The sequence below is a fragment of the Tenrec ecaudatus genome, chromosome 18 (genome assembly GCF_050624435.1).
Source record: "Tenrec ecaudatus isolate mTenEca1 chromosome 18, mTenEca1.hap1, whole genome shotgun sequence".
NCBI lineage: Eukaryota > Metazoa > Chordata > Mammalia > Afrosoricida > Tenrecidae > Tenrec > Tenrec ecaudatus.
The window spans coordinates 5,924,934-5,947,764 of record NC_134547.1 but is presented as its reverse complement, the minus strand read 5'-3'; the positions used below and the strand labels follow the sequence as shown (position 1 = coordinate 5,947,764).

The window sequence follows — 22,831 nt, the reverse complement described above, 5'->3', positions numbered from 1 at the left end:
GAAAACAACGGGACCGATAGTTCCATGGGGACATGGGAGACGGGGAGGTGGGGGGAAAGGTAGTGGTGTTAATAAACCCAGGGACAAGGGAACAACAAGCGATCCAAATTGGGGGTGAGAAGGGTGTGGGAGGCCTGGTTGGGCATGATCAAGGGCAACGTAACTAAGAGGAATTGCTGAAACCCTGGTGAGGACTGAGCATGACAGTGGGACAGGAGGGAAGTTAGAGGAAAGAGAGGGGAGGCAGAGGGCATTTATAGAGGTCTAGATAAAGTCAAATACATATGCAAATATATTTATACATGAGGATGGGGAAATAGATCTATGTGCATATATTAATAAGGTTAGTATTAAGGCAGCAGAGGAACATTGGACCTCCACTCAAGTACTCCCTCAATGCAAGAATACTTTCTTCTATTAAATTGGCATTCTATGATGCTCACCTTCCCAATACAACCGCTGAAGACAAAGTGGGTGAACAACTAAATGTGGTGAAGAAAGCTGATGGTCCCCGACTATCAAAAGAGATAGTATCTGGGGTCTTAAAGGCTTGAAGGTAAACAAGCGGCCATCTAGCACAGAAGCAATAAAGCCCATATGGAAGAAGCACACCAGCCTGTGTGGCCAAGAGGTGCTGAAGCGATCAGTTATCAGGCATCAAAGAACAAAAAAATTGTATCATTTTGTGCTCACCTCCCTGATATGATCGCTGAAGACAAATGGGTTGCATAAGCAAATGTGGTGAAGAAAGCTGATGGTGCCTGGCAATCAAAAGATAGCATCTGGGGTCTTAAAGGTTTGGAGGTAAACAAGTGGCCATCTAGCACAGAACCAACAAAGCCCACATGGAAGAAGCACACCAGCCTGTGCGATCACAAGGTGTCAAGGGATCAGGTATCAGGCATCATCAGAACAAAAATCTTACCATAGTGAATGAGCGGGGGAGTGCGGAGTGGAGACCCAAAACTCATTTGTAGGCCACTGGACATCCCCTTACAGAAGGGTCTTGGGGAGGAGACAAGACAGGGTGCAAAAAAGCAACGAACAAAATTACAACTTTCCTCTAGTTCTTAAATGCTTCCTCCCCCTCCCCCCACCCCCCCACCCCCACTGTCATGATCTGAATCCTACCTTGCAAGTCTGACTAGACCAGAGGAGGTACACCGGTACAGATGAGAACTGGAAACACAGGGAAGCCAGGGCGGATGATTCCCTCAGGACCAGTGGAATGAGAGGCGATACTGGGAGGGCATAGGGAGGGTAGGGTCAGAAAGGGGGAACCTACTTCAAGGACCTGCATTTGACCTCCTCCCTGGGGGACATACAACAGAAAAGTGGGGGAAGGGAGATGTGGGACAGAGCCAGATATGACAAATTAACAATTTATAAATTATTAGAGGTTCATGAGGGAGGGGAAAAAATGAGGACCTGATGCCAGGGCTTAAGTGGAGAGCAAAAGTTTTGAGAATGATGAGGGCAATGAATGCACAAATGTGCTTTACACAATTGATGTATGTATGGATCGAGATGGGTGGTGTATGAGTCCCTAATAAAATGATTTAAAAAAAGATCAAGGGCACATTTACCCAGTGACACACTTGAGAGGGTTAGGAAGTAAGGAAGACAAGGACACAGGCAAAGTGGAGAGGGATGGTACAATGAGGGAATTGCGGTCCATGAGTTGAAATAAATTAAGTACGAACTTTTGAATACAAAACTGTTGATCTGTAAACTTTTACCTAATTCACAATAAAACATTTAAAAAGTTAACCTTTAAAAACTCTTATTCTAATTGCTGTAGTTTTTGGGGGGTTTTTTGTGTTTCTTTTTTAATACACAGTCAATTTCTAATATCAGTGGTGAAAGTGGATATTTTTGTAATTTTTCTGAGATGCGGTCATGTTTTTTCTCTTTCCTCTAAGTCTGACATTTTGACCTTTTTTAAAAAAGGAATGTTTAGCATATCAACATATTGAACTATATCTATTTTATGTTAGATTTGTGGAGGGTTTTTTCCCTTAACATTAAAATCCTTTGACTTTGTTTAGTATGTTTTATGTTTCTATTTAGATAATTGATAATTTTCTATTCTTTTGTAATGTAAAAAATAATTTTTTACATTTAAAAAAAAGACATTGCCCACTTTGATACATATGTGGTTACCTATAATTACAGGGGCTTGCATGCTCCGAGACTATATAAGTTGGTGTAAGAAGATACTCTCTCTCCTGCTCAGACCTGGTTCCTGATGCCATGACAGAGGTGAGGATCCCCAAACTTCTGTCTCTTCATTTCTTCCCTTCAATGACACAACCATCCCTTAGGACCCATCTGGATATGGGCTGGATCCCACATATCTGTGTTCTGAACACAGATACATAGATAAATCTTTATACCCCACATCTAAGAATTGGTCTTTTACGTATGAGACTGATGCGACTACCACTAGGAACATGATGTGAGCAGTTCAGTTAGCAAAATTAATGTTGCCAGATAAGAGCTGTCAGAGCCCTAAGGTAGTTAAAGTTTATTGTGCCAACCTGGCTGATAAACACATGTGGGGTTAATTGAAGGGCGGAGAGATAAATGGCTTGGTGAGCCTCGTCTTTTGAGTTCTCGGGTCTCTTGCATTGTGGTGGTCAGACCAGGGTGCAGCTGCCTTAGCCAGTTCCCTGCTTCAGCTTGCAAGGCTCACTTCCTGCAAGACATCCCCAAGAAGCCACATGGACCTACCCTGATGCAGGCCTGGGTGCTGGAGCAGCACTGCCATCGCTGAGATGCTTACACATTCACTGACTTGGCTTTCCTCCTGCAGTTGGCATCATAGTGTGTGTTTTGTGAGATGGAGGACTTTGTGGATTGGTATTGGACATATGGGTTAATGGGTTAATGTTGGACTTGTGGGCTTGGGCAGCACTGGGTTGGAAAGTTCTCTTGACATGCACTTACCTTTTATGTAAAACTCTCTTACACATGTTTTTTTTTTAAAAAAACATTTTATTAGGGGCTCATATAACTCTTATCACAGTCCATACATATACATACATCAATTGTATAAAGCACATCTGTACATTCTTTGCCCTAATCATTTTCTTTTTTTCTCTTCTTTTTTTACATTTTATTAGGGACTCATACAACTCTTATCACAATCCATACATATATATACATCAATTGTATAAAGCACATCCATACATTCCCTGCCCCAATCATTCTCAAAGCATTTGCTCTCCACTTAAGCCCTTTGCATCAGGTCCTCGTTTTTTTTCCCCTCCCTCCCTGTACACATAAGTTTTTTGTGGATTGTTTTTCTAAAATACCCAGACTAACACAAGCCCCCAATAAAATTATCTTAAAAATAAAAAGATTCTTGTCCCCAACATCAAGTACAGAGTCCTTTGGAAGTTAGTTCTGTCTTAAAATGATGTCATGTAGACTAGAAGGGCCATATTAAGCAACTCATTTCCTCTACTAACCCATCACCAAATGTCACTGACTCAAGTTTCATTAAAGTGGACCAAATTTGTGCATCTGTTCCAATCGCTGTTACTATCCCATCAGTTCAACCATCACCACGGAACCAGCTTCCTAGTCTCCTAATTCGATCTGCTTTGACTTGTGCTCTATAGCAATACATTCGTCACACAGTGGCTAATGAATGTTTTAATCATAAATAATATCACCTCTCCCCTTTGATTAATGCCTTCCAATGACTTTCTTTTGCACTAATAATAAAATGTTGTAAATCCCAATAAATGCCACCATCCTAAGTCAGCTCTAGGTAAGTAGAAAGTGCCGTGGGAGGAACTAGTGTCGGAATTGGTAAAAAGGTTGAAAGAATGTGTCTCTGACTTCTACCTCATAAGAACATTTTCGTCCGTTGTACAAGGTGTGTCTCTGAGTCAGAACTTGATGGCACCTGACCATACTGTTCCACCTGCGATTCTATCAAGGATTTAAGGAAGAAATAAGCACTAACAGTAGACAAATTCTTCTAGAAGACACCACTTCCTAGGTCATTTTTGAATAAATAAGTCCAATCATGGTTAATATTCTCTTAATGTACTCAAAATTCAAGAAAAGATAGGATTTTTTTTCTAATTATAGTAATATATATATATATAAGTGCCATTTCAACATTATGTTGAACATTTTATTGTGTTTTAGGTGAATGTTTACATAGCATATTAGTTTTCTAATCAATAATTCATACACAAATTGTTCCACGACATTGTCCACAATCCCTGCGAAGTGCCAGCAATCGCATTTCCTCCCTTGGCTCCCCATTCCCACTCAACTGGCTCCCTTGTCCCTTTCTGTCTTTTCATTTTTGGCTTTGGGTGAATGCTGTCCTTTTGGCTTTGTATAGTTAACTGTTCTGAGCACATTCTTCATTCCATTTAACTTTGGCTGAAGATGGCCTCTGGAGTGTTTTCCGTTTCAAGTTAGAAAACCAACATTCTTAGTTTACATAGTTCAGAGACATTAGTTATGTTTATCATGTGGTTCAACTATTAGTATTTTCTATTTCCCAAATTTCCCATGACCTTTAACAAAAATTCATTATCTCCCTTCCCCCAAACACTAGGCTCCCCTTTACACCTATCTTTTGTTCCTGGTATTCACACAAAAAATTTGTCTCTATATACTTGCCTAACGTATTTTATGTAAGTAAAATTGTACAATATTTATCCCTTTGTGACTGGCTCATTTCACTAAACATAGTATTTTTTAAAAAGGAGTTTGGTAGTCAAATAAACTGAGAGGGGACAAATCTAATGTTCAGACAATGGGAGACATAATTTTCACATTCATTTATTTTCAAAAATAGATTTCTCTTACACTGATGTTACAGCACTATGTGAAAGAAACACTGGTCCTTTAAAATAGTAATTTTTAAAACATGGTTTCAAATGGCGGTGCATGTGGAACTTTGCAGTGAAAGAAAATTAAGGTAAGTCATTCTTTATTGTTCTAAAATCTCAACATGCAGTATTTAAGAATTTACGAGTGTAATACAGTTATTCCGATTTTGTTTTCAGATAACTCATTAAATCCGAACAGGATGAAAAACAATTCAAAAATACCATAAAATCGTACTGTTCAAATACAACTGGCCCCTTGATTCCAAAGTACTTAACTTACACACAATTTCCCTTAAATAAGTATCCAATAAACTAAAAAAAACTATGCATTGATATTTTTTACCCAGTAGTAATTTCTGAAATTATATTTCATACAAAGGAACATATAGCATATATGTAGGATATAAATAATAACAGAGGGAAGACATATCTCCATCAGGTTTAACATCGAGAACATTCTCAACACTGTTGAAGGCTTCTTTTTTGGCCCCGTCTTAAGTTTTGTATTTAGCATTTACTTTTCTTTGTAATTTTGTTGTATATGAATCTACCAGGTATTTGATTTTTATATTAATTTAATATTATACTTTTATATTTAACTGTGATATTTAAAGGAATATGTGTGAGATTCAGCCATACTGATGAATATAGAACTGCCACAGAGGATGTCCCTGAGTGTAATCCTTCAGGATCATATGACCAGATCTTTGACCCCTGCCTTGAAATGATGGATTCACACCGCCATCATTTGGACTAATGGTGAGGTGCTTACTCACTGCACCCCCAGGGTTACTTCACTGCTGTACAGTGTTCCATTAATGAGTGCTGTGTGATTTGCACATATAAGATACTTAGCTATCCTTGGGAGTAAGTAAAACGGTTCAAGTATGAACAAAAAAATTTAGAGGCAAAAAGACACAGAAGCCAATTTGGAGGGGTTGTACTGGTGATGTCTGAGAATATACAAACTCATAATAAGGAGATTCACAGGACATAAACCAGTGTACAACATAGAATCCCTGAGTGTAGACCGACAAAGAAAAGAAGCACATAAATAGGTGGAAAACAACTTTCTTTACAGTAAATGCTCAATATTAAAAAAAAACATAAACCATGACTGTGCAGCCATTACAGAACATGATTCAGGTAATAATAACTGGCTTCCCAAATGAATGAAAAGAATATAAAGAGGGGATGTTCGATGAAGAACAAGATATTTACATAGTCCCAAGTTATCTCTCTACAAATTACTTATTGATTTCAGTGGGAGAAAGAGATGACTAGCGGAGAAACCAGCCAAGAAACACCCTGCAAACCGGCCAGACTTCATCCTATGAGCAAAGGGGCACACCAAGACCATCTGTCTCCTGACGCAACACACTGAAGACACAGAGTCGCACATGCAGTGCGCCGCTCTGCCGCAAACATGCTTTCAATCATGAAGTGATATTAGGAAAATGCAAATGGAAAGGTATTTGAGAAAGCCACAGGTCTTTACTCTTCCATAAAAAACAGACTAAAGAATTACAGATTTAAAGAGATCAAAGAAATATGAGTTATACAGTACACAAAACATGGTCTTGGATCATATATCAGCTCTATTTTATTTATTTCTTAGCTGCAAAGAATATAATTGATAACTAATTGAATAAATTCTATAGAGAATGGTGTTGAATCAATATTCCTGATTTTCCTATGATTAAAGATATACATTCCTGATTTTAAGAGTTGTAGTATGATTATGTAGGAGAAGGTTGTAAGTGCTACTTCTTGCATAAGTTAATATAATATACAATAAAGCAATTAGGAGTAAAGAAGAATTTTATGCCTGAAATGTCCTCTCGAATGGTTCAGAGAAATAATACCTATACATAAAATGAGATAGAGACTATACTAAAGCAAGTGAGGAAAATATTAGCAATTGAGGAATATGGATGAAGAGTATATAGGTGTTCTTTGTACTATTCTTGCAACTTTTCTGTTATTTTAAAATTAATTCTAATAACATATGTATTCATTTCATATACCTCTAATTATATTAACATACAAACCTGTAAAGGCCACATTTCTGGTAGAAGACGCACTAAAAGCACAACCCCGAGATGTAGATGAAATTGTTTGGATAACTTCATTATTTGTTTTGATTACTTAATTTACTCACAGACATTACAAGTTTCATATTCCATGGCAGAACCATATCCTCTTCGAGCTGATACCAGGGGCTTAGATGGAGAACAAATGTTTTGAGAATGATGAGGGCAAAGAATGTACAAATGTGCTTCACACAATTGATGTATGTATGGATTGTGATGAGTTGTATAAGCCGCTAATAAAATGATTTTAAAAAACTGTCTCCTCATTTTGAAAGCATATTGTAATATTCTTTCTTTTCTTTTGTAAGACTTCCTTTATAAACATGATATTCACAAGAATGACTTACTCTTACAAAATTATTTCTAGAAATCCTCTCCATAATTCAATGACCTGTCTTAATTTTTCCTAAATAACAGGTACAATCATCCCCACATTCAATACATTTATATTTGCATTATCTGTTAAACATACCTTTTCCATCATTAAAAAATGTAAGTTTTCTAATACATTTTTGCATGTAACTTTTAATGAAGTTTTATTCTCATTTATTATTGTTACATGGTTTCACGCAGGTGTAAATTCTCTGGAGCATTAGAGATTAATGAACAAAAATATCCCAGCATTTACTTCATGTGGATAGTTCCTTTCCCATATACATTCCTCTGCTATTAAGTATTATATATTTTTGGGGAAGTTTTCACAAAATTACATTTATAGTGGTTGTCTGTAATATAATAAGCTTTGACATCTGTGTAAAAACCGGTCACAAATGCTGTACTCACAAGATCTCTTTCATAGATATATTGTCCTGATGAACAATGAACTGCAACCTACCGACTACTGGTAAGTTTAATCTAATTTATTATCTGCATTAAGTTAGGCTTCTCTCATTTTAATGCTCTAACCACGACCAGATGAATACTTTTATTCAACTACTGGATATAAACAATTTCTCTTACATAGTTGTGCTCTCAAGATGAAATGATCTCCCTAAACGCTTTCCTATTTTCCTATATTCATATGATTTCTTGCTTGTATGGGTTCTTTGATGTGCACTGAGGTGTGACTTGACACTAAAAGATGTCCCACATTCAGTGCATTCATAATGCTTCTCTTCTTTATGGGTCCTTTGATGTCTCCTGAGGCCAGGCTTCCAGGTGAAACCTTTCCCACATTCACTACAGACATAGGGGTTTTCTCCCGTGTGGGTTCGCTGGTGTATAATGAGGGGCGACTTACGGCTGAAAGCTTTCTGACAATCGCTGCATTCATATGGTTTCTCTCCTGTGTGCGTTCTTTGATGTGCAACAAGCTGTGACTTCTGTGTGAAGACTTTCCCACAGTCACTGCATCTGTAGGGTTTCTCTCCTGTATGAGTCCTCTGGTGTATGGTGAGTAGGGACTTGGTGCTGAAGGCTTTCTGACACTGACTGCATTCGTATGGTTTCTCTCCTGTGTGAGTTCTCTGATGCACAACAAGCTGCGACTTCTGTGTGAAGACTTTCCCACAGTCACTGCATCTATAGGGCTTCTCTCCTGTATGTGTCCTCTGGTGTATGTTGAGTTGTGACTTTGTTCTGAAGGCTTTCTGGCATTGACCGCATTCATAAGGTTTCTCTCCTGTATGTATTCTCTGATGTAAAAGGAGTTCTGACTGCCTCATGAAAGCCTTCTGACACTGACTGCACTCATACGGTTTCTCTCCTGTGTGGATTTTCTGATGGAAAAGGAGCTCTGACTTCCGGGTGAAAGCTTTTGGACACGTTTGACATGTAAAGGGTTTCTCTCCTGTGTGAGTTCTCTGGTGCTCAATGAGCTGGGACTTCCGGATAAAAGCTTTCTGACAGTGACTGCATTCGTTGGGCTTTTCCCCTGTATGCATTCTCTGGTGTAAGGTGAGATTAAATTTGAGAGAGAAAGTTTTTCCACATTCATCACATCCATAGGGTTTCTCGCCTGTGTGAGTTTTCTCGTGTTTAATGAGGTGTGCCTTACTGATGAAGGTTTTCTGACAGTCGCTGCATTTATAGGGTTTTTCTCTTGTGTGAGTTCGCCGATGTAAAATTAGACTGGATTTATGGGGGAACGTTCTCCCGCATTCGCTGCACTCATACGGTTTCTCTCCTGTATGACGCCTCTGGTGTATAGTGAGTTGAGACTTACTACTAAAGGCTTTTTGACATTCTCGGCACTCATAAGGTTTCTCTCCTGTGTGAGTTCGCTGGTGTAAAATAAGGTCGGCCTTCCGAATAAAAGCTTTGGGACAGTCACCGCATTCATAAGTTTTCTCTCCTGTATGAGTTCTCTGATGTACAATGAGCTGTGATTTCTGTGAGAAGAGTCTTCCACATTCATTGCATCCGAAAGGTTTCTCTCCTGTGTGAGTTCTCTGGTGTAAAATGAGGTGACTTTTCCATACAAAAGCTTTCCTACATTCAATGCACCTGAAGGATTTCTCTCTTGTGTGAATTCTCTGGTGTAGAAGGAGCTGTGACACGTGGTTAAAGCATCTCTGGCATTCGCTGCATTTGTAAAATTTCATTTCTCTACGACTCGTGTTGAGGCCTGGCTTTTTACTAGCAGCACTTCTACGAGCATTGCAGTTAGCTCCAGGGTGAACGTTTTCATGGGTAGTACAAAGAAATAATTTCTCAGGTACATTTAATGCTTTAGTTTTCTTATTGACAAAACTTGTGCTATTAAATAGTAAACTAAAATTATGTTGAAAGGTTTTTCTATATGAATGAAATGTATCCAAGTTTTTCCTCAGATGAAATATTTTTCCAAGTACATCACATTCCTGGTGTCTCTCCATAACATCGAGCTTGTCAGAGTTTTCCTGGTGCAAACTTGTATCATCTTTAATTTGCCAGGAGTCTTCTAGGAAGGAGACCAATAAATCCTTACATAATTGAAAAGGAGTGCTGAAAGGGGAGCACTCTCAAAACAGGAACAAAGGAAAGAAATAACATTCTGGCCACAGACTACAAACTGGAGATTTTAAGCAGGAGAAAACAGAATGGATACAGAGGGGCACAAAAGTCATATAAAACAGGATCAAGGAGGAAAAAGTATGACTATTTGAAAGCATAACTCTATCCATAGGTGAACTGTTGCGTGAATAAAGGCAGCATGCAGTGTGGATAGAGGGAAAAATAATATACCAGAGAGAAAGAGAGAGAGAGAGAGAGAGAGAAACCTAGGACATAAGGTCCTGGTTCAGATTTAGAGATCTAAGGCACAATGTGTAGATTTAAAGGCCATAGTGTCTATATATCAAAGTCGAGTCTTACTATGAAAAGGGTAATGAGAAAAAGTACTCTTAACGACACATCTAAGGTCATGTCAACTGTTGTGTTCATCTTTAAAGGTCCAGGTATTTTAAAGTAAAAATCTAAAAATTAGCATATCAGGGGTTCTAAACTTTTCCACTCTCACCCACCTACCTAGTTTCTCACTCACTCACTTAGACTGCTCTACTGGTTCCTACCTATACAGTCTATGAATCTTCTTAATACATTGGAAAAATTGATTCTAGTCTGAAAATATGATAACTGGTATATGGGTAAACCTGGGTCAAAGACCTTGGTCTAAAACCTTGGTCTTCAGGGCGTTCGAAGAACTGAGAAAGATCTATTTGAGACTTTGCACTTCAGCAAAGTGAAAAACTTTCATTTTGGAGGTGAGAGCATGATCCTCTAAGTTCAGACTTGATCATTTATCAATTGCAAGTTCGAAATATTTCGGAGGACTTACAAATGATAGACATTGGTAAAGAAGATACATTAGACTGGCAGTTAATCAAGGGTTCTACAGGAAAGATGTTCTTACCCACTGATACCAGGTTGCTATAATTTTCCAACATCACATCACAATACAGGTCCTTCTGGGCAGAGTCCAGCAGCTGCCACTCCTCCAACGTGAAGTACACAGCAACATCCTTAAATAACAATGTTACCTGAAATGGCATGTTTTTGTTTAAATTAAAGAGATTTTCATTCAATGACATGAAAAAGATGCACAAGAACTTATCATGTTCAAATAAGAAATCTTAGATAAATTTTTGGTGGGTCTCTCTTGTGGAAGAAACTTAAAGCTCATTAAAAATCCTATCATTTAAAAAGCAACCAATGTAATTTACCATATTAACAAAATAGGTTCAAAATCACTTAATCATGAAAACAGATGAATGAAAAAAAGGTAACACAAGTTATACATAGTTTAAAACCATTGGGTGATACATTAAGACTTATGTATTTAATTGTATATAAATTGTACATTAAATAAGGTGAAACAGATTATGTCTAGATGGAGAGGTATGTGATAAGGCAACTATCTTAAAATATTGTTACATAATTCAGTCAATAAATACATATGTCTTCACTGTAAAACTCAACTTTTCTGTACATCCATAAATATTAATAACAAAACATCAGGAAAAAGCAAATATAAAGCACTCTTTAATAATAATAACTCAGAAAATTAGGAATATAGGCAGTTCCCAGTTACAAACATCTGGTGATATAAACAATCCAGTTACAAACCAACCCTCCTAAAGTCTACCGATATATTAAAACTTCAGGTACAGACAATAGTTCGTAATAACAAATGGGCACGACTTTGCAATAGATGTAAAAACATTATTAGTACTATTAATATGCTATTATGTTATATGTGGGAAACGGGAAGAGAGTGTATGTGGGCAAACTCTAAACATTCATACATTAAGGAGTCTGGAGGCCAAGGGTCCCCGTGGAGGGAACCTTCACATTAGTGGGTTGGAGATGCGTCCCACTCACATTCTTCTAAGTAAAAGTTATTCCCCACCATTTCCCCTCCATAATAATGCCAATCTTAAGGTGCTACTTGCAAGCACATGGCTGCTACTATATATACTTGGAGGTCAACTGCTTGAAGGTTATCTACCTGAAAGTTAGCAGCCATCTAAGGCAATCAGACCCTGTTGTCTGTCCCTAAGTAGGACCCACTCCCTTCTGATAAGGATATTGGATTGTTCCCCTGAAGGAGAGCCCAAAGACACCTAAGGTCAAGCAGCTCAGGGATGACCAAGGTTAGGCTGCCATCTTGACTCTAGAACCCACTTATCTAGTTACATATATGCCTTCCTGTCACATGTGTGCTCCTAGTGTCTCCCCTTCCTATTGTGTGTACACCCCTAGCTTGCCCCACTCCTGTTATGTGTATGCCTATCGCACAACCCTTCCTGTGAAGTATGTGCTTACTGTGGCCTGCGTGCCCCAGATTATGTAAACTTGTGAGATTATAGTACTCACTTTCTCTGCTCAGATCTGGCTCCTGAAGTCATGATGGTTCCAGAGGTGAGCACTGGCATGCTTTATCTTGTCTGATGTCTCCTTAATTTACCCCTTAATTACACAATCGCCCCTTAGACCCAGTCGGTTATGGGAAGGCTGGTCCCCCACAGTTATAGAGGTTTTAGAATGGCTAAAAGGGTTTCCTTACTTTTTTAATGCATATAAAAGTACACTATTACATACTAAGACAAACATTTGACTAACTGACATGAAATATAAATGTATTTAATTATGTACAAATTCAGCTTAAAGACAGATTTAGGTACAGAACTCAATCATAATCCAGGGGATTCCCTGTATAAAGACCCTTGCATCATATGAAATAGAATACCACTTAAAATTTAAGATAAATACTATATTTAGTGAACTACTGCAAAAGTCTGCCCTGAAATAAGTGAGAGACATGGACATCTGATGTAGTGCTACGAATTATTTGATTCTTCTAATCACAGTCTTTGTAATTCCTAGCAAGAACTGGGTAGGACTGTGTAACTTACTATACTATTATGTGACAGATGTTTTAGAATGTCTGGACATGATTCTATTTTTAATGCATATAAAGGTATATTATATACTAAGATAAACATTTAACTAACTGACCTGAAATACAAACCCTAACTATTCATACGTAACTATGGAAGAAACAGGCTCGAGATGAGATCAGGAGCTTGGTTTAAGAAATAGTACCTTGGACACATCTGTAGAGATATACCGTATATACTCGAGTATAAGCGGACCAGAATATCAGCCACGGCACCTAATTTTACCACAAAAACGGCATTAAAAATGTGCTGAAAAACTCGGCTAATACACGAGCGTGTACAGTAATATATCTAAGTGATGCCAAGAAGGCAGTGAAATATATCATGTGAACTTCAGGGAACAGGCCTAGGAGGTAGACATGAGGAGAAGTCATCAGCTGTTGGACAGTGGTTAAGGCTGTCACACTACATGTAAGCATGCAGGGAGTGAATATAGATAGAAAAGATCAGTGATGCTAAGAATGAGTCATGAGACATTCCAAGAATTAAGATTAGAGGATGAGTAGAAATAAGATAAAATTTACAAAAAGAAATTGAACCCTCCATGTGGCCAATGAGCTTGAAAAGAAAACCCAAAGTGGGGGTGGCATTCTCGACACCAAATGAAGAACGTTTTTAAGCATTCGATGCTCAAGGTTGAGTTCATGAAAGAATCAAACCTTAAATACATGCCTCCACCCCCTAGACCAGAGGTTCTCAACCTGTGGGTCTCGACCCCTTTTGGGGTCAAATGACCCATTCACAGGGGTCACCCAATACATAACAGTAGCAAAATGACAGTGTAACCATTTTATGATTGGGGGGACACCACCACATGAGGAACGTATTAAAGGATGACGGCATTAGGAGGGTTGCGTGTCTGATTCTGCTTTGAGTGCTGATAATTAACTTGTGATTGTAAAAACGAATTGTAGAATCTGTAACTAAAAAAAAAAATCTAACTGAAAGGGAGGCACAGGTGAACTGGATTACAGTGGCTAAACTTAGAGCCCCTTACAGATTCTGCTGTTCTGACATTTCATGAGACTCAGAGCTGGAGAACAATCTTCCCTCAGTTAAATTTTATCAACACCTGAGATGGTAAAGATAAAACAAACTTTTGAGAACTTGACCAGATTAGGTGGACTCTTGCAACTCATTTGAATGGCTAGTCTGATGAACTTTGCCCTGAAGAATCTGCCAAACTGCAGGATTGATTGTTAGTTGTGGGAAACTAACACTGAGGGAAATACGTTGAGGACTCTATTCTCTAACTTGTAACAGAAGGAATCTGGAAAGCTGGTAGTCCACGGTAGGAAAGCCTCCACTTTGGTAAGTTAGCGGTAAAGTCCAAGTACATGATCCTGCTTTAATGATTGTTCTCCCAGATTTTCCCCAAACAGCTATGCTGTCTTAAAGTGAGCACATGGTTGATGTTATCTCCCTACAGAAGCAGACATGCTTTCACTAGCTCTTCCCCGCTGTGTTACCCAGCCCCCCTCATACCTTCCCCCAATGCAGGCATTAAGTTTCCTCATCTCTCTGTAGATACCGCCCACCCTGTGATGCATGTAACTACTGAAGATGCACTGTTAAGGCTACCTGCAAATGTCCCAAGATAGTAAAGGTTCACTCTCACTTCTCCCAGTTCCACGTGGTCCATCAAGAGGAGCTGAGGTGATCAGGCGACCATAAATATGTCTGACTCCTTTCTTTTGCTCTCTCTCCTATCTTTCTTATCCTCTAGGACTGTACTATCATCTTCATATATCATCGCCGTACATTTGTGCCTTCTGGCCCTTAAGTTGGTGGAGGCTGGTTTCCTCAGACAGTGACTACTTACCAAATCGAATAGATTCCAACTTGCAGCAACCCTCAAACCTGTAAATCTTTCCCAAAACTGACACCCTCACCTCTCTCCTGTGGAAGACTAGAGGGTTGGAACCACCAACCTGGCAATTAGCAGCCCAGTATCTAACCCACACCACCACCCACGATCCAGTGACTGTTTAAGCATAGTGAAATGATTGGGAGGAGGAAGCTAGCCCTTTAAATATGAAAAGGACAATGGCTAGAAAAGCCAAGGGGTCGAATTGCACTATGTCTTTGAATTACTTAATCTGATGAAGACTATCAAAATGTCCCATAGACTGCCAGAAAGAACAAACAAATCTGTCTTGGAAGAATACAGCCAAAATGTTCCTTAGAAGCAAGAATGGTGATACTTCATATCACATGTATTTTGGATATGTTATCAGGGTAGGCCAGTCTCTGGAAAAGGACATGATGCTCGGTAAAGTGGGCCAGTGGAAGATCCTCAACAACAGGATTGGCACAGTGGTTGCGACAATGGGCTCAACCATAGCGACTGTGAGGATGCTGAAGGACCAGGCCATGCTTCCTTCTGTCGTACATGGAGGGTCTCTGTGAGCGGCAACTGACTGGACAATACCCAACAGCAGCTGCAGATATAATCCTGTCACTCTCCCCAAATGACTGGGTGAGACTAGGCTTGACCGAGGCCCACCAAGGGGATTACACTGCTTACTCATAATGTGTGGTCAAGTGTGGGCTGCATGAGAATGGACTGCAGCTCAATCTCCCATGCTCAGAATGACAGGTCTGGAAAGTCAACTCTGGTGGGGGAAGACACGCACGGTTACGAGCTAGAAATAAATCTTAATATACATGCTCCTGACTGGACACAGTCCCTCCAATCTCACACACACACACACACACACACACACACACACACACACACACCTTAAAAGAAGTGTCATAGAGGAGCTACCATATAAGATCAATCCTTCACAAGCCTAAAGGTGATCTGTAGATAACAGCAATCAGGTTCTAAAGTCAACCCACCTAAAATGGAACAAACTCTGTTTTGCCATCTCTTGCTGATACTGATCAGAGGTAGCTACCCCTGGGGGTTTCAGGTAAACTAGCACTAGGTCAAGACAAAGACTCACCTCAAGGCTGGTTTATCACCACATATACTCGAGTATAAGCCAATGCCAATATCAGCTGGGGCACCTAATTTTACCACAAAAAGTGAATCCAAAATGTGCTGAAAAACTCGGCTTACATATGAGTATATATGGTATGATACCCACTTCTGATATTGCCTATTGGTAATATGTTAGCTCTATGATGGGTGTGCCTTATGAAATATTTGTAAGCCCCATTATATATACCCATTGGAAAATACATTCTCTCAGTCTTTAATATGTTTCACAATTGAAAAGTCACTCCTAAGGACTTGTTCGAGTGTTGGGGCCCTCACCCCAACAATAAAATACAGTTCATAGCACTCTTATTGGGGTACAACCATGCAAATAAAATGTTTGGGTCCCTAACATGGGGACTAGTCATTTTGCCATCCCATTAAACTCAAAACGAGCCATCCCAGCAGCAGGTGGACCGCATTACCACCAAGAGAGAAGAGCTTTGAACCAGGAGTCCTTACACAGAGATCCTCCTATGCCCAAAAGATGACAGCTATAACACCAGAGAAGGTTCCAACATCAAGAAGTGGTATGCGGCAGAGAGCTCACAGAAGAACCAGAACACTGGCAGGAGACCAGAGTGATAACGCTGAATGCCATTAGACAGGAGGCTTGCGGACCTGGCAGAATGAGGCCCCTCGGGGGACCTATTGCTTAAGATAGGCTTTCCAACACACAGAGCTAGAGACCTGTGCACCTTTGGCCAAGGATTACTGGTAGAGTCGGGTACCTCCGGGCACTGATCAGTGAAGCTAAGGAGCTCTGTTCCACTTGCCTGAGAGGCCGTGAGCAGGGCCAGCAGCAGAGAGCAAGAAGAGACAATCCTAACTGAAGAACCGGCTCCTGAGTCACACCGATTCTAATTGCCTCCCTAACAAACTTGATAACGGTGACTTTTGCCTGTGGTTCTGCAAAGAATCACTGAACCCAGCAGAGAAACAGAGCATCTAGGGGGGAAGAGCTGGTGGCGGAATTGCTGAAAAAGGTTCAAGTGTGGAGGCACTCAGCTGTTGATATTGAAACCCCTCCCTTGGGGAGTTAAGAGAAAAATCAGACCCCACCAGCAGGCCAATTCCATTATGACCCATGATTTGGGTAGACATCCATTCTCCAACTAGGTTGGGTCTTTAATCTTGTATCCTTTTTTCTAGGCCTTTGGGCCACTTGACTGTTATGTGCTTTCTATTGTTCAAAGTCTCCTCTAACCCACTGGAGATTCAAGTAGGGAAAAAAGCAGCTTACCTGAGACTTAGTCATGTTCTGTTGTTCTCAGGAAATGGGCACCGACCCCAACTCAGTTAAGTGTCCTAGTTGTGCCCTGAGTCACAATAAGAGCTCTTTGGCCAAGGGAAGACCAGCAACAAGACACAATTTCTCTGAGACCTCACCTCCTCATGCCATAATTCTTGTCTTGTTGCAGGAAGTCATGACCTATGGATTTAAGGGGAATATTCATTTTAGATAATAGACTTGCTTCAGTTCCCAACCTTCGTTTTTGTTGCCCCCCAAAAAGTTATATAGTGAATTAATAAAATCAGCTCTGGGGGAGAGGGAACAATTAGTAGACAAAAGTAAAAGGTATGTGAAAATTGTATGAAACACAGCATATGTTCAGGATTATTTGTGGACAAATAGCTCTATTAGATAGTATGAATCTAAATTAAAATTTTATTCCTTGATCATATTTATAATCTGGGATTTCAATGGTACAGACGGTGTAAGAAACAGAAAGCTTTTAACCCAGGATGTCCCTCCATAGTATATAACAAATCTAAGGTGCTGTTTGTAGGCACATGGCCATTGACTATACGCTTGGAGGTCATCTGCTTCAAAGTTATCTGTCTGAAGGTTGTCAGCCATCTAAGGCAATCAGACCCTATTGTCTGTCCTACCCTAAGTAGGGACCACTCCCTTCTGATAAGGATAATGGATTGTCCCCATGAAAGAGTACCCAAAGACACATAAGGTCAAGTCATCTTGTTACATGTATGCCTTCCTGTCACGCGTATGCCTATTATACAACCCCTTCCTGTTACACATGTGGTTACCTGTAACTAGGGGGACTGGCACACACCACCACCCCCAGAGTGTATATAAGCCTTGGTTGGAAATATATTCACTCTCTCTGTGTGGATCTGGCTCCTGAAGTCATGGTGGTCCTGGGGGTGAGCACTCGCATGACTTATCTTGTCTGATGTCTCTGTAATTTTACCCCTCAGTGACACAACCACCCCTGAGGCCCATTCGATTGTGGAGGCTGGTACCCCACAATATGGTACCATATTAGAATTGGTTCTAGTAGGATAACTGGAAGAAAGAGAGTCTGACAATGGTACAAGAAAATTACACACAAATCTCATGCAGAAACCATGACAGGACAAATATACTCAACAAAATAGAGAAAATCGAATTTATGAAGACACGCTGACATTATGCAAGGTTTAAGCTCAATAAATATAATTCAATTAACTGATAAGATTAAGCATGAAAAACATTTTAGAAATTCTACTTATAATGACAACTAAAACAAACACTAACCCTTTGGGACAAAGTAAGACTAGACAGGTACTTCCTTATCCACCAAGAAGTAATATACTTAATACTACACTAAACAATGAAATGTTGACATTTTTACCCCATTGAAATCAGTAACAACAACAACAACAACAACAAAGAATGCCCACCACCATTAATTTCATTTAGCATTATACTGATTATCAGACGAGAACAACAACAGAAAAGATATAAGGAGTGAAAGAGATGAAATACAACTATTCAAATTTGCAATTGTGTACCAAGTGGGGAAAAAAACACTTCTGATTTTGGGGTGGCAGGAAATAGGTGCTAACAACAATGAATCTAAGATGAAAATATTCTGAATTTGTGATGATTGTACCAATCTTACTAGGAATGAACAATAAAATTGTATGGTATGTGAAGCACATGCCAATAAAACTATTTTTAAAAAAGACTTCTTGCTTATAGTATTAAAACTAACAAGAAAGTAGCCGACTATAGCTAGATGCAAAAATCAACATTTAAATTTTCTGTATTTCTGTATAGAAGCAACAAACAAAAATAGAATTATTCAAAATAAAGACCCATCTTTTAAAAAGTGTGAACAAATAAGCCTCAGAAGTATTTGCAACATGTATTTCCAACCAGCACTCAGATATAGAACAGATATATAGATATAGAACCTCACAAATGAATTTTAATTTTTTAAAAGAGTTCAATAAAAAATGGGCCAAAATGTGGGGCATGTCATAAACAAACAAAAAGAAGTGTAATGCTCAGTAAATGTAATGAAAGAAGTTAAATTCTATTGACAATCAAAAAACTAAAACTGTAATAAGATGCTACTTCAGGGGAACTGATTACAAGGACCACATGTGACCTCCTTCCTGGGAGAGGGACTGCAGGGAAGAGGGGGAAGGGAGACTCCGGATAGGGCAAGATATGACAAAATAACGATGTATAAATTACCAAGGGCACATGAGGGAGGGGAGAGCGGGGAGGGAGGGGAAAAAAAAAAGAGGACCTGATGCAAAGGGCTTAAGTGGAGAGCAAATGCTTTGAGAATGATTGGGGCAGGGAATGTATGGATGTGCTTTATATAATTGATGTATGTATATGTATGGATTGTGATAAGAGTTGTATGAGCCCCTAATAAAATGTTAAAAAAAAAAAGATGCTACTTCAGTTCCATCAATCAGACAAAAATCTAAAAAGATCTGATAAGACCAAGGGGTTGCAAGATTTAGGGCGACGGAAACATTCACAACTGCTGATGAAAACAAAGAACAAGCTCATTGCTATCTCATTGACTGATGTATAGGACAGCGTAGAACTGCCCCCATAGTTTTCTAAGACTGAAAACCTTTACAGAAGTGGATTGCCACATCTTTGTCCTGAACAGTGACCGATGAGATCATGCACTGCTGACCATAAGGCTCATAGTTACACACTTAACCACTGTGTAGAATTATTTTTGCAAAAATTGGCATTAACTAGTAAAGTTGGCTGCTGGAACCTGACAACATATATAGCCTAATAATTCTTACATAAACAAGTACATCAAGCTATGTGTACTTAGTTTGATTGTTCATAGCAGCAAAGTTAATAGTAGCCCAAGGTGGGAAATGCTCCAACAATAAGAAGGAAAAAGCCTAAATTGTGCCACATTCCCAATGAAATGATCTATTACACCATAATGAACCATTACAACTACACGTAACAGGGATGATGCTTATCAATACAACAGTGAAGGGGCGAGACAGAAAAATACCAAAAGCCCTAAAACAGTATACACATAGAAATAACAATAACTCCCACTTCTCAAAGAGATTCTATGTCACTCACTAGCCTGGACACGCTCAGTAGATAATTCCACTTGATGGTCATAAAATCATTCTGAATTCACTGTTTATAAAACAAGAAATTGGACACTCAGAGTTTAGAAAACATTTCCATGTTGAAGTGGTTGAACTTAGATAAAACCTCAACCCTTTCTAACTCTAAACCCCTAATATGTTAAAATAATGTAAAGGTTTTGTGGCTGCTCTCCTTCAAAGATCAGGGGGTGGGGGAGTGGGGGTGGTGGTTAACTAAAAACTGTATTAGTAATAGTGGAAATTAAATATTGAAACCAGATGGAAACTGTAGCTATTTTTCCTCACATTGATATTTAAAAGTTTACATAGTGAAAGGGAATGTATGCAAAAGCAAGAAAAATATAATTTTAACTACTTAACAGACATATTCAAAAGCTAAAACTAGAAAAGCCTATATTAAGAGTTTATAGCCTGCTCTCTACAAATTTATATATGGTTTCAACGTGATACCGGTCAAAATCCTACAGTACTATGTAGCCCAGCAGTTTTAAACCTTTGGGTAGAGACCCCTTTGGGGGTTGAATGACCTCTAGCATAGGGGTCGCCTAAGACTGTTGGAAAACTTATTTCCGATGGTCTCAGGAACAGAGACACAGCTCCTCTATTGTCTCCAGGTGGGTCTGCCCACATGCAGACACGCCCACATAAGAGTCCCCAGCATGAAGACTGCTTGCTACCCATGCTACACCATGCTTCAAGACAAGATTTCATTGATTTGTCATGAGAAATAAATATTTCACAATATGTAATTACATATATTGTTTTGGTGATGAATCACTACATTTTAATGACGTTCAATTTTAAACAATGAAAATACATCCTGCATATCAGGTATTTACATGATGAGTCATAACAGCAGCAAAATGACCATGGTGAAGTAGCAAGGAAAATAATGTTATGGTTGGGGAGGTCACCACAACATGAGGAACTGTCTTAAAGGATCGCTGCATGAGGAACATTGAGAACCACTGATGTAGCCAATACTATGTTGTTAATAAAAGAATTTGGTGAGGTAAGGCACGAGGGGGAAAATGAGGAGCTGATATCAAGGACTCAAGTAAAAAACAAATGGTTTGAGAATGATGATGGCAACAAATGTACAAATGTGCTGGACACAATGGATGGATGGATGGTGATAAGAGTTGTCCGAGCCCCCAATAAAATGATTCAAAAAATAGGGTTTTTTTTACAAAGAAGTTATCATATGGAAATGTGCAGACGATAAACACAAGTGGAAAGGCCAAGTTATATACTTTTAAAAACTTGGGGAGGGATGCCATTCAAAAGTCTAAACTTAAGGACAACTCCTCCAATGTCACCATAGTGGGCTCAAGTAAGCACTGGCTGGGGACGTGAACTTGTGCTACCTGTGATCATAGAACAGAAAGGAAACGCTGTGCCCTCTGGTTCAGCCCACCGCCTAGTGTAAGGTGACTAGACGTCCCGCTTTGGGCTGGACAGTCCCGATTTTTAACAATTTGTCCTGCATCCTGTGGCGTTTTTTTAAAAATCCCGAACTTTTGAAAGAATGCATGACAAGCTAGGGTACACGGTTTTCGGCTGCCATGTGGCTATTTTGCCAGGATATGAGTTTTATAAATGATGTCCCGCTGGTGTCCCACTTTATCAATGTTAAAATTTGGGACCGTGGCACAGAGCAGCAGTTTACTCCTGACGGTTTCCCAGGCGGCTGTCTTTCAGAAAGCCCATCACCAGGTCTTTTCTGCCTCGCAGCCACCGGTGGACTCACACCGAAAACCCTGGCGTTAGTTGTTGAAATACACAAGTGACACACACAAGAACCAGGGCTCTCTACGCTCCCCATTTCAGAGTGCGTTCTGTTTCCATGTAGAGCCGTTTGGCTTGGGGATCCAGGGCAAAGCCTGTCCCCACGAAGGTGGGGAATTCCCTAGGAGCTCTGCCTCCCACCGGGAATTCTTCCACCACCACCCCCAGGGACTCCTCCCAGTGACCTCGCCACTACAACCACCATCGCCAGGGACTCCAACCCGCAGCCCCGTCCGCCCCCCACCCCCGCCACCCCCCAAACTGAGACCTTTCCTCACCAGCACCGTTCAGCAAATGGTCAAGTGCACCCCGTTTGGGGTTCCCCCCGCTATTGATGGACTCGTCATCCTCATCGCCGACACTTGAACACGGACCCCACTGAAAACTCAGCAAGGAATTACTGACACCCCCTCCCCCCGCCCCCATCCCCACCTCCACCGGCCAGACGACGATTACAATCACGAATCCACGCCCTTGACGACGCCACTCATTCCACCCCAAAGCGCAGTCTCCGGGGACGCGCCCCCAGCGGGTCGCCAGCCCACGGCCGGACGTCCCCCATTATCCGTCCCCCGAGAACGGCCCCCACACGCCGCGCGCGCCTCACCCGCACCCAGCCGCTGGGCTCCTCACAGCCCCGCGGGAAGTTTAAAAGGCCCCCGAGCCCCACTTCCGCTTCCGGTGCCCACGCTCGCTCGCTGACCTACGGGGCTCGCGCGTGCAGCCGTGCCGACGTGGGCCGGGCGGGCTGGGCGGCGGTATGGCCGCGCCCTTCAGACTGCCGGGCGCTGCCATGTTGGGACAGGCTCCGTGCAGAGGACGGCAGCG

General features: G+C 40.4%; 1 protein-coding gene across 1 annotated transcript; it reads right to left on the bottom strand.

Moving 5' to 3' along the window:
• Window positions 1-3,084: 3,084 nt before the first annotated feature.
• Window positions 3,085-22,685, bottom strand: LOC142432363 (uncharacterized). The gene is given in 5 exon segments (XM_075537512.1): window positions 3,085-8,060; window positions 8,062-9,836; window positions 10,788-10,914; window positions 17,064-17,252; window positions 22,611-22,685. Coding segments are annotated over 4 exon segments (2,019 nt in total). The 5' UTR covers window positions 17,079-17,252; window positions 22,611-22,685; the 3' UTR covers window positions 3,085-7,958.
• Window positions 22,686-22,831: the final 146 nt, after the last annotated feature.